Source organism: Xenopus tropicalis, chromosome 6, assembly GCF_000004195.4.
Source record: "Xenopus tropicalis strain Nigerian chromosome 6, UCB_Xtro_10.0, whole genome shotgun sequence".
NCBI lineage: Eukaryota > Metazoa > Chordata > Amphibia > Anura > Pipidae > Xenopus > Xenopus tropicalis.
Window position 1 is genome coordinate 66,960,577 of NC_030682.2, and position 20,272 is coordinate 66,980,848.

The 20,272-nt window shown below is 37.0% G+C and overlaps 2 protein-coding genes across 3 annotated transcripts in view; one reads left to right on the forward strand and one right to left on the reverse strand.

The window, feature by feature from the left end:
* Positions 1–506: 506 nt before the first annotated feature.
* Positions 507–15,865, forward strand: c18orf21 (chromosome 18 open reading frame 21). 2 transcript variants are annotated; one of them, NM_001102910.1, is made up of 5 exons: positions 507–660; positions 2,026–2,048; positions 3,877–4,076; positions 12,879–13,090; positions 13,606–13,880. In NM_001102910.1, exons 1-5 carry the CDS (start codon positions 581–583, stop codon positions 13,760–13,762), a joined length of 672 nt encoding a protein of 223 aa, NP_001096380.1. In that variant the 5' UTR covers positions 507–580; the 3' UTR covers positions 13,763–13,880. The 2 variants fall into 2 exon arrangements, with proteins under 2 accessions (NP_001096380.1, XP_017950002.1); XM_018094513.2 differs by lacking the exon at positions 507–660 and adding an exon at positions 795–883 and having other exon boundaries at positions 13,606–15,865.
* Positions 15,866–16,290: 425 nt separating this feature from the next.
* The window catches only part of rprd1a (regulation of nuclear pre-mRNA domain containing 1a), a 50,376-nt gene continuing 46,394 nt past the window's right edge, over positions 16,291–20,272 (reverse strand). Inside the window, exon 7 of the mRNA XM_002941320.5 lies at positions 16,291–19,762. Coding sequence (XP_002941366.1) covers positions 19,613–19,762 — 150 coding nt within the window. The 3' untranslated portion in view covers positions 16,291–19,612. The remainder of the gene's footprint in view (positions 19,763–20,272) is intronic.

The window sequence follows — 20,272 nt, forward strand, 5'->3', positions numbered from 1 at the left end:
TGTAGGTGCTGTAGGTCACAGTGGGTGACCTTACAGTATAAGTGCCAGTTCCCAGATCAGGTGCTGGGCGAGTGCTCCAAAAGGTAGTCGCAAGATACACAATGCACTGAGATGGCCTACACACCAATATCACAGCAAAAAATATATATTTGTTGGTCCAAGAATAAAATTTTAAATGGTAGAGTGAATTATTTGCTACCTACACGGTTTAATTTAGAAATAAAAAGTATACCATAAAAATCACGGCAGTATACCTTTAATATTTTCAGAACGCCTTGGTCAGCACACAGCCTGACAAACGAGCATCCTTTATGCTTACCTATGTGGTTTTGCTAACAGCATTCAAACTATGAAATAGGCAACGAAATGTTTCACTCTAGTAAACGAGCTATACGTTCACCATGAATGAATTAACTATAGTAGAGAACGATGATTTCTCATGTACTGCCTCACTTCCCGTTTACTTCCGGAAAATGTCTGCCAATCTTAACTTACCATGTATGGCACGTGATCCAAGCCGGTCCGGCCTCGGCCATGTGATTCCGTGGTTGTGGTGTAATTTTTGTTTTGGCTGGTAAACATGGGCTCTCAAAAGCGCTTTCTGGAATCGGCAGCCTTGGCTTTGAAAGACTCCTGCCCAGAGATGTCTCGCTATCTGCTGTAAGTTACTTTGTTAATGTGTGCAGACGCCATGCGCTTCAGTAGTAACCTCTTCGGCGTGGTATTCCGTAAATAAAATGTACACTATAATCAGTGTGTAGGCGGTAGTATATAGATTGGTAGCGTTTGGTTACCACCGTAAATGCTGGCTTGGCTGCTTGATATTTTATATGTGTTTTGGTCATTGGCATTATCAGGCTTTAAGCTCCTCGTTACACAGTATGTAAGTAATGTATATTTGGGTTCTATGACTTTCTAATGGTGGGAATTTAACATTAATCTGGGTGCAAATTATAGGCAATGGGAGACTGGTCTGTTACTGTGGGTGACCAGGTAAGGGTAAAACATAGAGCTGACATGACTGGGCTAAGCAGGGATTCTAAAGTAGCAGTCCTTGCAATGACTGTGGATGGGATAATAAAGAGCACAGTTCTGAGATTAACTGACCCCTTGCATTGTGCACACCTCAGATTCAGGCTGTAAAGCCCTGTATTGTGTAAACATGTAATCCCCTGTACTGTAGGAGCAGTGCCAGCATTGTCACTGTATGTACTGCCAGTCCTATGCTGCCTATGTGTATGGCACACACAGGCAGCGTAGGGCAGGCATAGTATGGCACACAGGCAGGGTAGGGCAGGCAGAGTATGGCACACACAGGCAGTACTCTGCCTGCCCTACACTGCCTGTGTGTGCCATACTCTGCCTGCCCTACACTGCCTGTGTGTGCCATACTCTGCCTGCCCTACGCTGCCTGTGTGTGCCATATTCTGCCTGCCCTATGCTGCCTGTGGGAGGCAAACCTGCCAGGGATTTGTTCTGGGAGTTTGTTAGCATTTGGAAATTCATTATATGGTCCCTAAGGTGTGTAATTATATGCTGTGCTATCAAAAAGTGAGGAGGAGGCATATGGATTTAAGGGTATGTCTTGACATAATATAATTCTTTCACATATGAATGAAGGGTGATAACCCTTCATTCATTCATGAGCACCAACCATTTGGGTTCTTGCTGCGCTGCCACCATAAATGTGAGTATGGTCTTAAAAGCACTTGTGATAACATGGGTGTGGTTTCAGAAAAGGGGAGTGGTCAAAACTGACTTCCATTATCAGCCCTTCACAATGTAGGCCAGAAAAATTCCGGCCCTCGGTGCCACAGAAGTTGGACAGCCCTGGTCTTCGGTATAGTATGGTGCCATCCAGTAAATATTGAAAGAAGCACAAAATGGTGAAAAGATGCTAGTGTGTATGTACATTACTAAGTTAAACGCTTATTTTAAAAGAATTCTGAATGTTTTACAGGCTTTTTGTTTTAAACTGTAATTTGGGTTATTTTACATTTTTATGTTTTTCTTTTCTTTTTCCAGATCCATACGGATTAATTCCGAAAGTAAGTATAATAAGGTGTGAAAATTTTAAAAAAAGAAAAAACTAGAATGCAAATATCCCACACAATTTTTATCTTTGTAGCTGATTTTTATCATAACCATACCTAGTCTATTGAGGTCAATGGAGTCCTGGTTATTAAAGGAGAAGGAAAGGCAAAGTCACTTGGGGGTGCCAAAATGTTAGGCACCCCCAAGTGACTCAAATCGCCTACCTTGTACCCCGAGCTGGTGCCCCTGTTCAGAGAGAACAGCACCAGCCCGGGGTACCTGCAGCGCTTCCTCCTTCCTGCTTCGCTCGCGCGTGCATGCGCTTGCTGAAAATACCGCCCTATGCCTCCTACATGTGCCTGCACCCAAATGAATGGAATACGCTCGGGTGCAGGCACATGTAGCCCAAATCCGCATAAAAACACGAGATAATAAGTCTGACGCTTTTATGCATATTTCGGCACAGTTAGGAGGCGTATAGCGGTATTTTTGGCAAGCTTTTTTCTGCTTGCCGAAAATACACGCCACGTCTGACACCAGCCTTAAGGTTGATGGCAGACGAGGTGTAGGGCGGATATTTTCGGCAAGCGGAAAAGTGCTTGCCGAAAATACCGCCATACGCCTCCTACATGTGCCTGCACCCGAATGAATGGAATACGCTCGAGTGCAGGCACATGTAGCTGAAATACGCATAAAAACACAAGACTTTGCATTCTCTCGCGTTTTTATGCGTATTTCGGCTACATGTGCCTGCACCTTAAGGCTGATGTCAGACGTGGCGTATATTTTCGGCAAGTGGAAAAACATTTGCCATATGCCTCCTACCTGTGCCTGCACCCGAATGAATGTGATATGCTTGGGTGCAGGCACATGTAGCCAATATCCGCATAAAAACGTGAGAGAATGCAAAGTCTCACATTTTTATGCGGATATTGGCTACATGTACCTGCACCTGAGCGTATCTCATTCATTCGGGTGCAGGCACAGGTAGAAGGCGAATGGCAGTATTTCCGGCAAGTGTTTTTTCCTCTTGCCGAAAATATACGCCACGTCTGACATCAGCCTGAATTTGTATCTTTTTAATCTGTAGTGCAGGAGATCAAAGGGAAATGAGGGACTTTTCAGTAAGAATCCGGGACTGTGGATTGAGCTGTCAAAAGGGGACTATCCCGTGAAAATCGGGACAGTTGGGAGGCATGTTATAGGGTTATTTAAAGGGGACCTGTCACCCGAAGAAATAATTCCAATTTCTTTTCTATTGTGTTTGTTAAGCAAAATTAACTTCACATACTATATAAATGATATAAATCATGTTTCCTTCAGTCTTGGAAATATACAATCACAGCCAGCAGGCAGCTGCCATTTTGTGGGCACTGTTATTAAGGCAAGCTTTGTATCACCCTAAAATGTGTATGTGCCAGAATGGGTGACATGATGCCCTTGCCCATGCACTGGCTACACAATTAGATGGTGAGAAGGGAGGGGGAATGTGAGTGCTGAATGGAAAGAGGCATAGAGGCGGGGCAGGCAGTATATGATTGACAGCTGGGATTTTAAATGCATTTATAATAGGTTTGAATGTGTTACTATAAAAATGAATTTTGGTTTCATGTTTAATTTGAAAAGGGCTTTTATTATACAGCTTTTTGTGTCTGGGTGACAGGTCCATTTTAAATAGCAACTAATCAGCAGGTGGCATTTACTGGTCACCTGTTTGGAAGCAAACATCTTATTGATTGCTATGCACAATGACAAATTTGGTGCACTTTATTATACAGTATATGGGGGTATAAAGTATTTTGAAGAAAAATAAGTGAATGCATTATATTTTTTTTCATGCAGAAAATAATGGCTCCATAGAAAATATATGCCCATTCTGTTTCCAGCTCTTCATGCCTGATAATTATAAAGTTCGCTTAAAACCAAAACTGAAAATATCTCCATCCATTGAAAGACTTTTAAAAAAAGAAGCAAAGAACCACCGACTCACCTTGAAGCAAACAAGACTTCTGAGGAAATATAAACTTGCAAAGAGCATGCTGGTAAGACTTATTTTGGTAAAGGCTTGCTAAATGTTTCATGGTGATCTTAAAAGGAGATAGATAAGGGTACTGCATATGCAGACAATGTTCAGTATAATACTGTTTATGCTTTGTATTTATGTATACATTACCCAAAGTATAGAACAACATTTTCTATATATTTCAGTTCAGTTTTCAGGTCATTTAATCACATAAAACAAATATTTCATAATGCACATACAGGTATAGGACATGTAATCTAGACTTTTGGGTTATTGGATATGGAATCTTTATGAAATCTGTAATTTGGATCACCATACCTTGTCTGTTAAAAAATAAACTAATACATTTCAACATTAAATAAAAGTTGTATTGCCTTCAGTAAGGATTAATGATTTTGCTGTTCAAAGTACTGTTATTATTGCAGAGGAAAAGGAAGTAATTTATAAAAATCGAATTTGATTTAAATTTAGTCTGTGGGAGGTTGCCTGCCAGTAATCTGAGCCTTCTGGATAACTAATCCCATGCCTATACTGCAAATCATTTTTATACGTTATATGTTTAAGGTAAACTGACAGGGAATTCAGGTTTAAATTTAACTAGACACAGTTCTGCCCATTCGTTAGCTGATATAACCTAGCATTTATGTGTGTCCTTGTCGCAAATGAGACATTGTGCAAAAGGATGGATTTAACTTAAAATGGCAATTTTTTATTGGGGGTACATGCATTTTAAAAATATCTTTTTGATAAAACGACTTTATATAAAAGTGTTCTACACGTGGGTTGTTTTTTGTTATATATCTTTATATAGACCTGCAATGTTCACAGGAATAAGGGATGGTTTTGTAAGCAGCAGCTCATTATGTAAGTATCTGCCTCCCAGTAGCTTCATTTTCCCTGTTTGCCCTGTGTAACTTAAGAAATAACAAAAAAAACACATTTTGTTTTTATAGGCAGAGGTATGTTCAGTACAAAAAAAAGTGTATACTGCCTCTATAATACCATATTGATCTTATTTTTATATCTTTGTAGTGTTGGTGATGATCAACATGTTTTATGTGCTTTGAGTTGCTACCGAGATGCTGAGTTTATCAAACTATAATCAGATAGTGAGGCTGCATCAGTCAAAAAGCAAAACCACTACTGCAGAAGCTGATTAATAATCAACTCTGATTCAGGTGGAAAAGGATCATATATTACCATGCTTTTTAAATGTGAATTAAAACTAAATAGCCTTGTGGCAAATGCATTTTGAAGGTTTTTGTTTTTTTGTTAAAGGGGTACATTATCCAGATCCTTCCTCTAAAGGTAGCATATATTAAAGTTTTTATCTAATTAAAGTATTCCCATATGATAGAGAAATAAGTTTCTGCAGTTGAAAAAACTATAATGAAGGCATTGAACCTAAATAAAATCTGTTCTCTTCAATGTCCAGGCTAAAACATGAATTGGGCATGCTTTAACTTTTCCCCAAGGAAGCTGTAATTTTGATGGGCAAATGTTTGCTTATTTGACATTCAAACATGTAACTATTGGGTAACTTTCAGTCACAGACCAGGATCATTTGACTGTTCTGGTGGAATTTAAAGTGTAGCTACATTAAGAGATACAGCTGAACAGAGCTCTGTTTGAATTATGTACTGGACTGCGTCTGTATTATGATAAAGATCCATATTCCATATGAAGTAAAGACTGGGTTTTAGACAGGCATGAAGCCAGAAGCCTCTTCATCCTGCTTTTGTCACTCTTGGTGACAGGAGTGAATCAGCTTATTTCTGTGCTTGTTTCTAGCTTCTGTACTGTGCAATCACCTGCTGTAAGGAGCATCTGATAAAAGGAGTGCATATTCCCCTTTCCTAGCTGCTTTACTAACTTGCAAACTTTTTACACAGTGATGCACTCCTGTTAGGAGATGCTCCCATCAGATCAACCTGCACAATATGGAAGCAAGTTATGAGCATGACAAAGAGCTGATTCTCTTTTCTCATAAGATCTCATAAGATATTCCTGCAGTGGTACAGATCAGCGAGTGACTGCATGGTAAGAAAGATAGTAACTAGTAGGGCTGCACTGAATCAAAATTTTATGATCCAGCAGAACCTCAAATCCTTTGCAAAAGATTCAGCCGAATACCAAACCAAATCTGAATCCTAATTTGTATATGCAAATTAGGATACAAAAAGGTTAGAGGCAACTGCTCAAAAAATGTTGTGCAAACTGTTGTGAAAAATGTTCAACTTCCATGTTTATTTGACAAAAAGTCATGTGATTTTAAGGACTGGGGCATGCATTCGGCTGAATCCTGCTGAAAAAGGACTAAGCTTGGCTGAATCCCGAGCCCAAACCTGGATTTGGTGCATCCCTAGTAACGAGCATGAAAGAATTTTTGTATCCATGTCATCTCCCTTGCACCAGTTCAGATGTGATGGTGGACCTTTCATTTAAAAAAAAAAAAAAAAGTGTTGGACTGACAGAAATAATTAAACTACAAATGATAAAAAATGTGGAGGGCCTAAACAGAAAGATTAGTAATAAAAAGTAACAATAACATTGTAGCTTCACAGAGTAATAGTATTTTCGCAAGCTTTGAAAGCTGGAAAAAGTCAGAAGGAGGCAAATAATTCAAAACCTTTAGGCTGATGCCACACGAGGCGTAGGGCTGAAATTTTCGGCAAGCGGAAAAGCGATTGCCGAAAATTCAGCCCTACGCCTGCTACTTGTGCCTGCACCCGAATGAATGGGATACGCTCGGGTGCAGGCACATGTAGCCAATATATACGCATGAAAACGCGAGAGAATGCAAAGTCTCGCGTTTTCATGCGTATATCGGCTACATGTGCCTGCACCCGAGCGTATCCCATTCATTCGGGTGCAGGCACAAGTAGCAGGCGTAGGGCTGAATTTTCGGCAAGCGCTTTTCCGCTTGCCGAAAATTTCAGCCCTACGCCTCGTGTGGCATCAACCTTAACTCCTTTAAGAAAAGTGTTCTGGCAACCACAAGAGCTAAATAGGGATTTTTTGAGGAGAGGGTGCTCATCACCATAAGGCTTTGGATTTTTTTTTAATTTCACCTGTTTTGTTTCTTGAACTTGCTGTTTTATCAACCCTCCAATTTATCAAATTGGCTCTTTAAAAAATAAAGCCTAATTTAAATGGTTTCTCAGATTTTAAAAAAATAAATAAATAAATAAAATCTATTTATCCAGCTTTCATTAAGCAATTTACTGCCCTCTGATACCAAGAGTCCCACACCCTTTTGATTTGTTTTTTTATTTGAGAATATCATTACTTTTAACAGTAATGCCCTTTTCATTTTTACTTTTAGCTTGCCTGATTGCTTTTTTTATGTAATTAATTAGGGCCTTGTTGGATGGCTGTTGGATAATGGATGAGGTGGCAGTATGCATTAGCTCTGTAGCCCTGTTTGCATTAGGACTTAATTAAAATTCATTTTTATAGGTGTACCCAATTTTTAATCAGTATATTGTGAAATATAATGCAATATGGAGGAATATTAATCATCTATTAAAGTGAGTGGGGGTGAACACATCTGCTCTCCTAGATATTCTTGGAACTATAACTGAATGGCTGATTCAGTGATGTTTAGCTATGTCTATAACCATATTATGAGCTAGAGGGGATGTTGCCTTCATTCCACAAATCCTATGTCTATACTATTATGTCTAGCAGTATGCCGTCCTGTAATTTTTGTTGAACAGCGCAACAATGGGAATATTGCTGTGGGTGATTGCTGTTTGTGGGGTCCCCCTGAGCAATATTATTTACTTTGTCACAGGGGCAATAAGTGCCATACCTCTATGATTTTTACATAGTATTCATGGCCAGCCCTGCATTTTATAGCACATGTATAAAAAAAATGCCTCCAGCTATTGCCTCTGTAATGTGTCTATCCTGCATCCTATTCCTTTAAATGCGCCAGCAGTATGCTTGAACTTTAGGTTGTTTAATCGCCAACAGTTTAGATTCTATTATACAGAAAGTGTGTATGTGTTTTTTTTTTATCAGTTGTAGTTGTATTTCATCTGAAGTTTATTTGCGTCCAACAGTGTCATGGCCCCCATAACTGCTTCTGTTCCCAGGATGGTGCAGTTACTTCCAGCACTTAATATACCACAAGCCCTGTGTTACTTGCCTTCCTCTGTAAATCTGTCCTAGTGCTGCTAGCAGTATGTCTATCCAGTAGCTGCACTGCTTGTCCACACCAAGAACCCTGGCCCTTTTAGATTTCTTACAGTGTATGCAGCACTGCGAATGGCCATCCAGCATTTTGCAATTTCTTTTTTTAGCTTCAGTATATTATGTCTGTATTTTCTATTTTCAACTCTGTTTGGCTTATTTGTTGGTATACTTTTTTTTTGTAATACATTTGACTTTAACAATCTTTCCACATGAGTTACTGGTTTGGTTTGTTATGTAATCACTGATATGCAAAAATAATGTCAATATGCATGCCGCCTTTGATCAATTTTAATTTGCCTAACAACTGTAGAGTGGGATTTCTCTAACATCAAGCACTTCCTCACTTCCATGTGAGGGTCAGGGACATTCAAAGTCACATAGGCCTGGAGGAAAGTGTTGTTACATCATATTTCATAGCAATGAATTAATAGTGCAAGTAACGCACACAGTTCAGATGTTATTGATTTATAGTTTATGTGCCCTTTACACATTATTTGCAGTTAATGCATTTTGCGTGGAAGTTTGGTTGACTTGTATGCCCTTCCATTTGACTGTATACTACATGGAGTGAGGAATGTACCATTGTCTGACCTTTGCTCTCATAAAAACTGCTAACTAGATTATTAAAATTCTGTATTACCTGTTTTTTTCTTTCTGTACTTTACAGGTACTTTGAAAAATAAGGATGCTTATATATGTAGTTAAAATAAGGAACATAAGGTTAGCAATGTGGACAAAGCCAGTTTATCACAGCCTTTCCTATGCACTACACTGGTCTAGACTGAGGGTCGAGGTTCTATACCAACCCCCCCTCCCCAAAAAAAGTCTGTTTGCAGACACCTTTGTAAATTAGTCTTTTAAATGACATAAAAATGGAGCAAAAATAATATTTTAAACAAAATTTTTCTAACATTTTAAAAATGGTGTAGGGCTCAGTGAAACACTTCCCCCTGTATCCGATCAATTCATCAGCTCTGTTTTGTTTCACACAATTGCCAATTAATACCTCTTGTAGGTGTACCATTGTGGGCTCATTAGCATATTAATGGAGATTAGGAGCCTGTCAGAGGACAAGGATCTGTGTAACACGCATATGTTAATAAAATGTTTTACCTCACATTTGCATTATTTTGCTAGTTGTAGCTTAAATAATGAGGCAATTATAGCATTTTGAGTGATTATATTGTATAAATCCATATTTAAAGGAGAAGCAAAGCCTCTAGACTCTCAGATTTTTAGTTTTGGTACTAGTACACGGCTCCACCCTAACATGGCTGACACTTGTCCCAAAGCATGCACACTAGAGGCCAAACTGTGAACTGCGCTATTGCACATGTTTCTAGTTGAAATCCATGATAATAATGGAAATCACATGGCCAAAGATGATGGTGTGGCTTTACAGTTCTGGGTGTATAATGGGCCACAGTTATGTTGGTGAAAGTGTAACTGATGTGGTTGAGGAGTGAGGATGTAGATGGATTTACTTCCCCTTTAAAGGAGAAGGAAAGGCAAAGTCACTTGGGGGTGCCAAAATGTTAGGCACCCCAAAGTGACTTTAATCGCTTACCTTGTACCCCGGGAGGTGCCCCTGTTAGGAGAAAATAGCGCCAGCCCGGGGTTCCTGTAGCAAGCGCTTCCTGCTTCGTTTTCCGGCAAATGCCAGTGGTCGGCGCATGCGCAGTAGAGTGAAAAGCCGACTTTTCTGTTAAAGTTCGGCTTTTCACTCTACTGCACATGCGTGCGCGAGTGAAGCAGGAAGGAGAAAGTGCTGCAGCTACCCTGGGCTGGTGCTGTTCTCTCTCACGCGTTAATACTTTAGCGTTTTTTTTCGCAGCAATTTTAACACACAAAAGCGTGCAATAAAACTTATCAACCTCTAGTGAATCAACCCTATGGTGCTGTATTCATCAACTGAGAGATGAGAAATTGTTGATAAAACATTGTTCTCCCACATCGGCCTATAAAAGAGGCAGGGAATCTCTAAAAGGAAGACTCATTAGTACAAGGCTGGGACAGCTGGGAGTCACCTGATAGCAGACTGACAAAATAACACACAAAATGTTTGTAAAGTGCTGTTTAAAATGTTGTGTGAAAGAATCTAAAAAGTGTCATTTTAAAATACTAATTCACAAATGTGGAGATATAGGTTTGTAAATAAGGTGGTAAATCGCCAAATCTATCTCCACTTTTATTTTGTATCATTATCACCACTTTTGTGAATTCTCCCCTATGGGTTCTTACTAAGTTCTGGATGCAAGTTTGGCAGAACTTCGCAGTATGCAAGGAAAAAAACATGAATTTCAGGAGGAGTATCATTCCTATATTTGAGCAAGAGGATTAACCTAATAACTTTCCTTCTCCTTTTAAGAGTGCAAAGAAAAAAAAAAGAAAAAAGTCATGTGCATTATATTGGGAAATTTAGAATTACATTTTCTTTCATTGTATATTTATTTTCTGGATGAAAGACCCTTTTAACTAGTAACCCCCACATATGCTCTATATACAGTTGTCAATGGTGGTCCACTATTGAGTTTTTCTAAATAAAATATATTTTATAGAAGTGCAATATTATGTGTATTTAACTGTATCCATACATAAAAAAAGAAAACAAAAATAAGCCAATAATTTACCTAAAAACAGGGGGCAAACAATAATAATTCAGATTAACCTATTAGTAATTATACTGTCCCATTTTCAGATCTACCAGGCCTCTCTGTATAAAAGTATACCAACATTTGAGATGCAAAGAAAAAACAAAACAGAAAAACCTTTTGCAAGATTAAAGGGAAAGTAAACCCTTCGGAAATTTTTTCCTTTGCTGATCTGTCTCGCAGTTCTTCCACAGGATTGCCGACTCAAGGAAAAATACAGATCACTGCCACAGGCTATGGAAAAAAAAAAAAAATAACAGAACCTAGCACAATATTGCTAACACTCAGTACAAACACCAGGGTGTTACAACACAATTCTGTGTGAGTGTTAACAATATTGTGCTGTAATGGGAACATTTCACTCGTCTAAAATTATCAATGGTTAGGATTGATGACTGAATGAGCTTTTCCCCTATCTAGTATTGACGAAGGGGTGTGGCATACCAAGTAATATAAATGTTAGGCATTGCAGACGAGTATGACAATCTGCGAAGTGAACTAAATTCGCTGCTCTTATTTTCATCCACCATGGCAACCTTTGCATCGGTATGCAACCTTATTCTTTCTTTGTAAACTCTGTTGTCCAGTTTATTTACTTATAACATGTTTTTGTTTCTAGGAATGAATTATGATTGGATCTTTTGATTTACAATGGATGTTTTTCTAATAGAGTAAAATATGTTTATATTTTAAAAAATATTTTTTTTTCATTATAAAGCAGAGTAACAATAATCAAACTGTATTAAATAGGAGTAATAGCAGAGTTACAAAAATAAGACAATGTTTTGTAATACTTGTAATGTTTTATTGACTGGATAAACGAGATAACCACCTAAAAATGTTTTGCATTAAGAAAGGAAATGTAATTTTAAAGCAATTTCCCAATTCACATTAATTTAAAGAAAAAATAAGTGGTTTAAAGTTTTTTGTAAATGTTAATTCTAACTGCAAGCAGTATTTCTTAATCTGTTTCTGTTCTGACAATTGAAACAATCTATCAGATGTCATTAAATCCAGGTATGCTACATTGGTTTGAGATTGAATCAGAGACCAGACTGCTATGAATGTAAACGTCAAAGCCAATACTGCTTTTTTTTATTGCAGTCACATTTACAAATAACTTTAAAACTGATTTGAATTAAAAGGTTTTTTTTTGGTAGAAGTCCCTCTGCAGTGCCAGTAGCTCCAATAATTAAAGTACAGGTATGGGATCAGGTATCTGAAAACCCATTATCCAGAAAGCTCTGTATTACAGGAAGGCCATCTTCATAGACTCCATTTTAATCCTATCATTCTAATTTTTAAAATTAATTTTCTTTTTCTCTGTAATACTAAAACAGTACCTTGTACTTGACCCAGACTAAGATATCATTAGTTCTGGTACTTGTCTTTTCAAGTTCCAGACTTTTGTGAAATGGTACAGTCAAACAGTTAGATAAAAGTAGAATACGGTTTAAATACTGGTTAGAAATTAAGGAACTCGGCATTTTGGTTGCTGCCATCAATTAATAACTATGTCTGCTTGTTCATGTTTTTGAACAAGCAGAATATCCAAGGCTATTGTGATACTAATATCTACAGTTAGTATTAGTGATTGTATATACAGTTTATGTATGCAAGTGTATAGATTGGTAGGTGTGGGTTGTGTGTGCTGGGTTTACTTGGATGGGTTGAACTTGATGGACTATGGTCTTTTTTCAACCCTATGTAACTATGTAACATGTAAAATAGCAGTTATCACATTAAGTCTGAGGGTGGCTTTTGGCCCATTTGTTTCCAAAAGAAATACCACCGATACATTATCAGGAAGGGTTTAACATCTAAGTGTTGCACATTCCTTTACTGTGACTGAGCAACCCCAAAGTTTTGTCTGTGCGCAATATTATTGTATTTAAGAGATGTGTGTCATCCAAATGCTTCCTACAGATTAATGCTAGCCTAATGCAGTAAAAATTCACTTGTATTTCCAGATGGTTACCTGTAGTACGTGTAGCAAAGTCTCTAAGTATGCTGGTGAAAGCAGACATCTTCTTGCAAATGGCCCGGGTACCCCAAAGACCTTACGAGTGAATGCATCCACAGATTTAAGAATAAGGACACCTGGTTCAAGCAGAAAAACAAACCTTTCTCACAGTGAAGAGAAGCTGAGTTCAAAAGGCAAAAGTCCTGTTTTAACACCAAGGTACAAAATGAATTTATTTAGACTTTTCTAAGGTTTTGATCTATTTTGCCCCAAATTAATTAAATTTTTGCAGATATTGAATATAAACTCACATAATGTTATGGCTGGAGTTTCACTAGAAATTCATGTAAAGTCTAGTATTTACGTTGCTACATTCTGACATCAGAACACATGATTATTAGTTATTTACTATGTAACTAGTTTCAGAAACTTCATGTCACCCAGACACTTTTCTTGAGACCTCTCAAATATGCTGTGACTATAATTGTTGTGTAAAACCCCCAAAAAAACAGTTGCTAATTTGCTTAGATTACTTCCAACCACAGGATGTTAACCATCAAGGCAAACTTGCCCTAAATAGACCTTATACACAAATGAATATATCACAATAGATAACCCAAGAGGCTTTGTTCTGCGCTCAGATGATTTTTTTTTTTTTTATGTATAAAAGGTGTACAGAAAAAAATGTTGACGACTTTTACAATCAAACTGTATTCTGTCTGGTTATTTTGTAGATCCTGTGTGTCGGCACAGTCCTCTCCAGCCACCCCTGCAAAGTCTTCAAAAAAGGGGAAATTTCAATTTTCAAAGTTAAAAATGCTCCTTAGTCAAGAAGAGAGAGAACCAAGTAAAAAGGGCAATTTGCAAAACTTTCTGTCATCTCTTGCATGAAGCTGAATGATTTCCATGCTTTTCACAAAGCAATAAACAAGAAGTGAGCTATTCTGTCAAAAACCAGTTTGGGTTGTACAGCTGTCAAAATATTTATTAAAAAGTTGTACTTTTTTTACATCATTGTTTTGTACTTTTAAATCTTCTCCCAACATTAACTTCAGTAGTTTGCCTTTAAAGTGCATATAAAGAAGATTGAAAATAATTAAGGAAATTATATATATTGTAAGAGTCAGATTACCAAATGGGTGCAGTTGTCTCAGCGTCTAGCAGTGACTCCCTTTACCAGTGGTGCAGTAGCATTCTTACTTATAAATAAGCAGCATCCTAATTTCCAATACTGACAAGTGAAATCCCATCTAGAAGCTCAGTCAACTGCAAAAAAATAAATCTTTTTTTTTTTTTGCCCAGGACATTACTGTCAATGCCTGATAGGAATACCATTAAAGGGGAAGTATACCCTTTTCAAGATGAGTTTAGTAAATAGTGCTTTTGCTGAACATACATTTTGCCTATTGTTTTAATCAAGCAGTGAAATAGCTTAATTAGATTAAACAAATAGCACAAGCTCTATTCATTACTGGTCCGTACAATACATATTTTATAAAAGCTGCTGAAAATGTGCAAGCTTTAAGAAAGAAATATAATTACATTCTGTGATAGTAAAATATTTTAAATATTCAAAAGAATAGTTTGACTTTACAATGGCTTTCTACATGTGACAGCATGCAAAGAAAAAAAGAAGTCCTACCTTTAAGACAGGATTAAGTATACAATGATCTACACAGAGATAAGGAAATATTTAGGGACTAACACTATGGCTGAAACATTCTACTTACAAAAATAGGAGCATGCAAACTGCATAGACCAGGGGTCCCAGGACCGGAACTAGCGATAGGCAGAAGAGGCACTTGCATATATCATTGACATTGCCCCCGCCGCTGGTCTTTGCACGGCACCCCACCCCCGTGATGGCAATGCACATGTGGCAGTACAGATTTTCTGCAACCAAAACATGCCTCTAAGCCAGAAATTCAAAAATAATTAGTTTCTTTGAGACCACAGGGAGCAACATCCAAGGGGTTGGTGAGCAACACATTGCTCCCAAGCCATTGATGGGGACCACTGGCATAGACTATTGACAGTAGTATTATTTACCCTCTAGGTAACAATTAAGCCTGTAGCTAGCCAGCTAGCATTTTACCAGTTTGTTTTACATGCCATTTTGTGATCTTAAAGTTACGTTGTGTTTTCAGCCCAAATTTAAAAAAATTCTGATGAGTTACCCCCTCAAAAAAATGACCCAGTGAGAAAGATTTTTTATGAGTGCAAAGCTCGTTCTAGCTGTTCCCTTGAAACTGCTGTTGTAAATGCCAATTTAGAAAAAGTTTTCCCTTTTCTTTAAAGGACAAAGGAAAGTCACTTGGGGGTGCCAAAATGTTAGGCACCCCCAAGTGACTTAAATTGCCTACTTTTTACCCCGGGCTGGTGCCCCTGTTCAGAGAGAACAGCACCAGCCCGGGGTAGCTGCAGCGCTTCCTCCTTCCTGCCTCGTGTGCGCGAGCATGCGCAGTAGAGTGAAAAAGCAAAACGTTAACAGAGAAGACAGCTTTTCACTCTAATGCGCATGCGCCTGCCCAGGGATTTCGCCGGCAAAACGAAGCAGGAAGGAGGAAACGCTTGTTGTACTGTGAGAAATGTGTTAGTTTGAGGTCTAACCAGTACAGTCTAGGCCTGTTAAAATAGAAGAACAACGCATGCAAAATACATGTAGTATACATACTGATAAATAACCAGCTTAAGCCTGCTGACAGACTGTTAGAAAGTTAATCTTTCAGCAAAACAGTTATGTCAGACCCAAGGCCAAGTAACCTTGGAGTTGCTCAAAAAGCGAAAGGTAATTGTTCTGCAGTGGTCCAGTCGTTTCCTTGATCTCATTTCAGCTTAAGTGTGTGGCATTATTTGAAAAATAGGCTGCACAAATGTCAGCTGAAAAAATTAACTAATGCAATATCAGTCCTGAGCAGTTTTGTGTCCGGTTTGCATAGGGTTTCTGAAGTATGTGGCATGTAAAGACCCCAAAATAAAAATATTGCATATGAATTGTCATGGTGGTTATTTCAGATAGTGAAAAGCAAGACTGTATTTTATGTTTTTGAAAACTAACCATTTTTGATTTGACATAATGTTTAAATATGTCTTTTTGTTTCAAACTACCCCAAGTTGTCATTATGATGATATCATATCATAAACACATCTACAACATTATAAAATGCAACTTATATTAGGCATTCTTATTGAAAACTCTGTAATTGATATTGGTAAGTGTCCAGGAAGTCAGTGCACTTAGAGGCACTTGATTCTGCAGCAATATGAGCAAAGATGGAAAGATACCCAACTCAAAGGATGGCATCCTGGCCAAGGCAAACTTACACTTAATTAGTTAATTTTTATTTTGTTTATTTTGTCTTTGTAATTTAATAATAAACTAAATAATAAACTAAATAATTGAAAAAACAACAACTAAATAATTGGTTGGTAGTTTATTGAATAGGTTCCAACATTCACGCTACTTAAAATTAGGTGTTACGATGTAGTTCTTTCACCAGTTCTATAAAATAAAACTCCTTCATACAAAATAACCAAAAAAAACTGGTATCAATACTCAGAAGTCAAAGATAACTGTGTTGGTCTTACAGTTGTGGACCAACCATTAAAAGGTTTATGAGAAAAAACTCCTATTCAACTGACAATGTGCAATCAATGTAACAACACAGTTTCAACATCATCATCATCAATGTAAGTCTTCATTGTATTCATTTACAGGAACATGAAACAGTACTACAAATATCTAAACAATACTGAATGTGGCTCATGTCAGATGATCTGAAATGAATCTTGAATTTTTGATCCACAAGGTAGTTTAACTTGGATTGTGACAACAGCTGTGTGCAAAGGTATTGGCTACATCAAAATGGCAGTTCTCATGAATGGTTTGGTTGACCAATGTGATGTTTATATAGCAGTATGAACACATTACTGGCACATACAACCTAAACATGAATACATTAGAGACTCATTTATTAGGGGTTTAATTTTCTCATTCTCAACCAAAAATAGCTTTTCTCTTAAGGGTCAAAGTTTTACTATATATCATTTTTTTAACCTCTTCTCAACAACGTCTTTCATTTGTTTAAATTAAGATTTTTCCTATTTCTCCCCTCTTTTGAGAATGTATTTACTGTTAAAGGGGTGGTTCACATTAAAATGAACTTTAAGTATGATGTATTAATATTCTAAGGCTGACTGTAACTGTGTTTCATTTTTTTAGGGTTTTTACCTTATTTACCTTTTTGTCCAGCAACTCTCCAGTTTGGAATTTCAGCAACTATCTGGTGAGAGGCTGGAAGATGAATAGGAAAGGGCCAGAATAGAAAGATAAGTAATAAAAAGTAACAATAATAATAAAAGTGTAGCTTCACAGAGCAGAGCTTTTTTAGCTGCTGGGGCCCATCTGACAATTCAAGACCTATAAAAGATACAGATGAAGACCACTTAAAAAGTTGCTAAGAATAGTCCATTCTATAAAAAACGAACTTAACTTACAGGTGAATGACTGCTGTAAAACCTGGTCAGCTCTTTTAAAATTAAAAGGTTTTTTTATGCCCGAGAAAATAAACTCAATAAATATTAAATACAAAAGGCTTAAAAACCTATTTGAGCACTTAATTGGATTTTTGGTGGTTGAAATATTATCATGTTATTGCTTTGAAAGTATGTCAAATGAAACTGGAGTTCAATTTCTAATCATATGGACTTTGACTTTCTTATGACTATATTAGTAGCGTTCCTTTTATGGTCCTCATTCAGACTGGGTCTGGTTTACTTGAAAGAATGCTGTATTGGGCAAGAATCTATGGCTCTGTACCCACATGCTTTTCAACCTTTGTCATGCAGAGTCTTGTAGTGTATTCCACTATACAGCAATGCAGGTTTAATTGATTTCATTGTACACTGTGGGTTTGTGTCCACAGGAGCAGACACCAGTGCTGAATGTAGGAAAATTGTTCATAACCATTTTTTTTTTATTTGCTTTAAGCATTGGTGTCTGCTTCAATTAAGAGCCCAATGACTATTATGCTAGCATTAAATACAATAACAATGTAGCCTGGAATCAAATCTTTACTGCGTCTAGCACAGAACATGATAAACCACAACTGCCCTGTTTTGCCCCAACCATTTGATACTAAATCCATTTCATTGTTATGCTGTCTGCAGTAAAGCAAAACTATTGAACTAGTTGCATCAGTTGCAGAGTACAAACATCATCAATTCAAACACAGATATTATGAAGCAAAACATAAAACTCATTCACGCTTGGTTAAATTGCAGTTGCAAATTTCATAATAACTTGGCCCCAAATTACACTACAACCTATTCATCTACAAACACAGAACTGCAAGATTATATAATCCATTACTGCCATTAGTAGTCTATGACTCAACAGTTTTTAACAAAGTACACATCTTTATATATACACTATATGGGTTGCAATGTGTTTTATTTTAGTGGGTGAGCTTTAGCTTTTAGGGAACTGTATGAAAATGGAAATTTCAGGAGCTAAACTACAATGTAAGTGTCCTTACACAGTTCCATATGCATCTAAATGTTGAATCTATAGACTCAAACTATTTGTTAACAAAGTAGATCTGTTCATATACAAATAGTGTTTGACTAACATTTTGACAGAATTTAACCTAAAACAAGTAGTAGTGTGGATTAAAGAAACAGTTTCCAAGATGCTTACAATGTGTTTAACAAACCACCACAAACCAGGTGCTGTATTCAGTCAACATAGGTAGCCAGTAAGTACATTCCCCAAATAACACTTGTAATTTGATGATAACTAAGAATTCAAAGAAAGATTTTCCAATTAAAGGGGCAGACTATCACTTATTCAGCATATTCAATGAATAGGACTTTGGCTGAACTTTTTTGTTTGTTGTCTTAACCATAAAAATGCATGTTTTTTCTTTTTTGCTATTCTTGAGCTAAACAGGGAACCTGTGGTTACAGCACAGTATATCACCCCTTGTTTTGTTAGCAGGAGTCCAGTATGCAGAAGAATTATCTGTGCAATGGTAATCTAACCTCTCAAATTGTTGTTTATTCAAATACTATTTACAGTTTTTACATCTATGCTGATAAATTGTTTCATTAAGGAATTGTTGAGTGGTACTGGGTTTCTTCAGTATTGGAGCTGATATGCCATCGCTTCCCTGCCTTTAATAAAAGCATTTAGAAAATGTTATAGATCATTTATCAGACACAGATTTGTTTTTTTTAAAATTTACCTCATTTAGTGCTTATTTAAGAGACTAGGGCTCATTTAATAATAGGTAAACTAATATGTGCATTACTGCACATTAGGTAATGAAAGCAGAGATCTGATTGGTTGTTACGGATAAATGCATTTTATCATCTTTGTTAGTGACTGAAGGAATGGGCAAAAAGCAAGAGTAAGGAGGTGAACTACAAAGTAAAGGGAATTGTAGTGCCATTGTAGTAATTATTTACTTTGTTTTCTTGTGTGCCTTTCACTTGCTTTCCCTTCTTCAGAATCTACCTGATGGTTTATTTTAAAAACACTGAAACACATGTTATTACATACAATTCAGTGTCAGGTGCCTTTCATGTAGGTTTCAAGACAAGCAGTAACCCTAAAACACGTTAGAAATTATTTATTTAATTTCCTGCTACACTGTCAACAATATACAAAAATAATAATAATCGACTTATTTAATCCAAGACCAAAGCAGCCATCAGAAAATAGGACCTAGGTCCATTTGGTCAATCATCACTATAAATATCTCCACTGTAGGGCAAACGGACATGACTTCCTGTGACATTGGGAAGGCGAGACAGATCAGGTAGGCTCTGCAGACGTAGTCGAAGTTCTTTCCTTACTTGGGATACTCTTGCCAACTTACGTTTGTATTCCTGTGTAAAAGGAATAAGGGAATGTTAATAAAGTTCAGTGAGATGTAATATATTTCAACACAAATAGTTCACATTATAGGTTAGACTTAATATTGGACATAAAGTACTTTTGCTAGACAGACATTTTTGGGGGTTGTGGGGTTAAACAGTTTAATTTTGATCAAGTAATATCCTAACCAAACATAAAATAATTTCTATAAAAAATATATCCAACATGAATTTTTTTTCCAAATGTATTTAAATCAGCAGTATGAAACAAAGGCGTGTTTACATGAATTACTGTGATCTTTAAGACTACACTACTGCCCCACAACATGGCTTATATGACTGCATCTCCTCCTAACTGGTCATTTGGATTAAATTTCACATGGTAGGATTTTGTATCCAGATTATTACAGATTATGAATGGGGTTTGAAAGTGACAGGCACTGCCAAGTTGTTTCCTAAATTAACATACTGTTAATGTATAATGCTGAAGATTAGGGATGACTTGTTTTTGAAAAAGTTCCT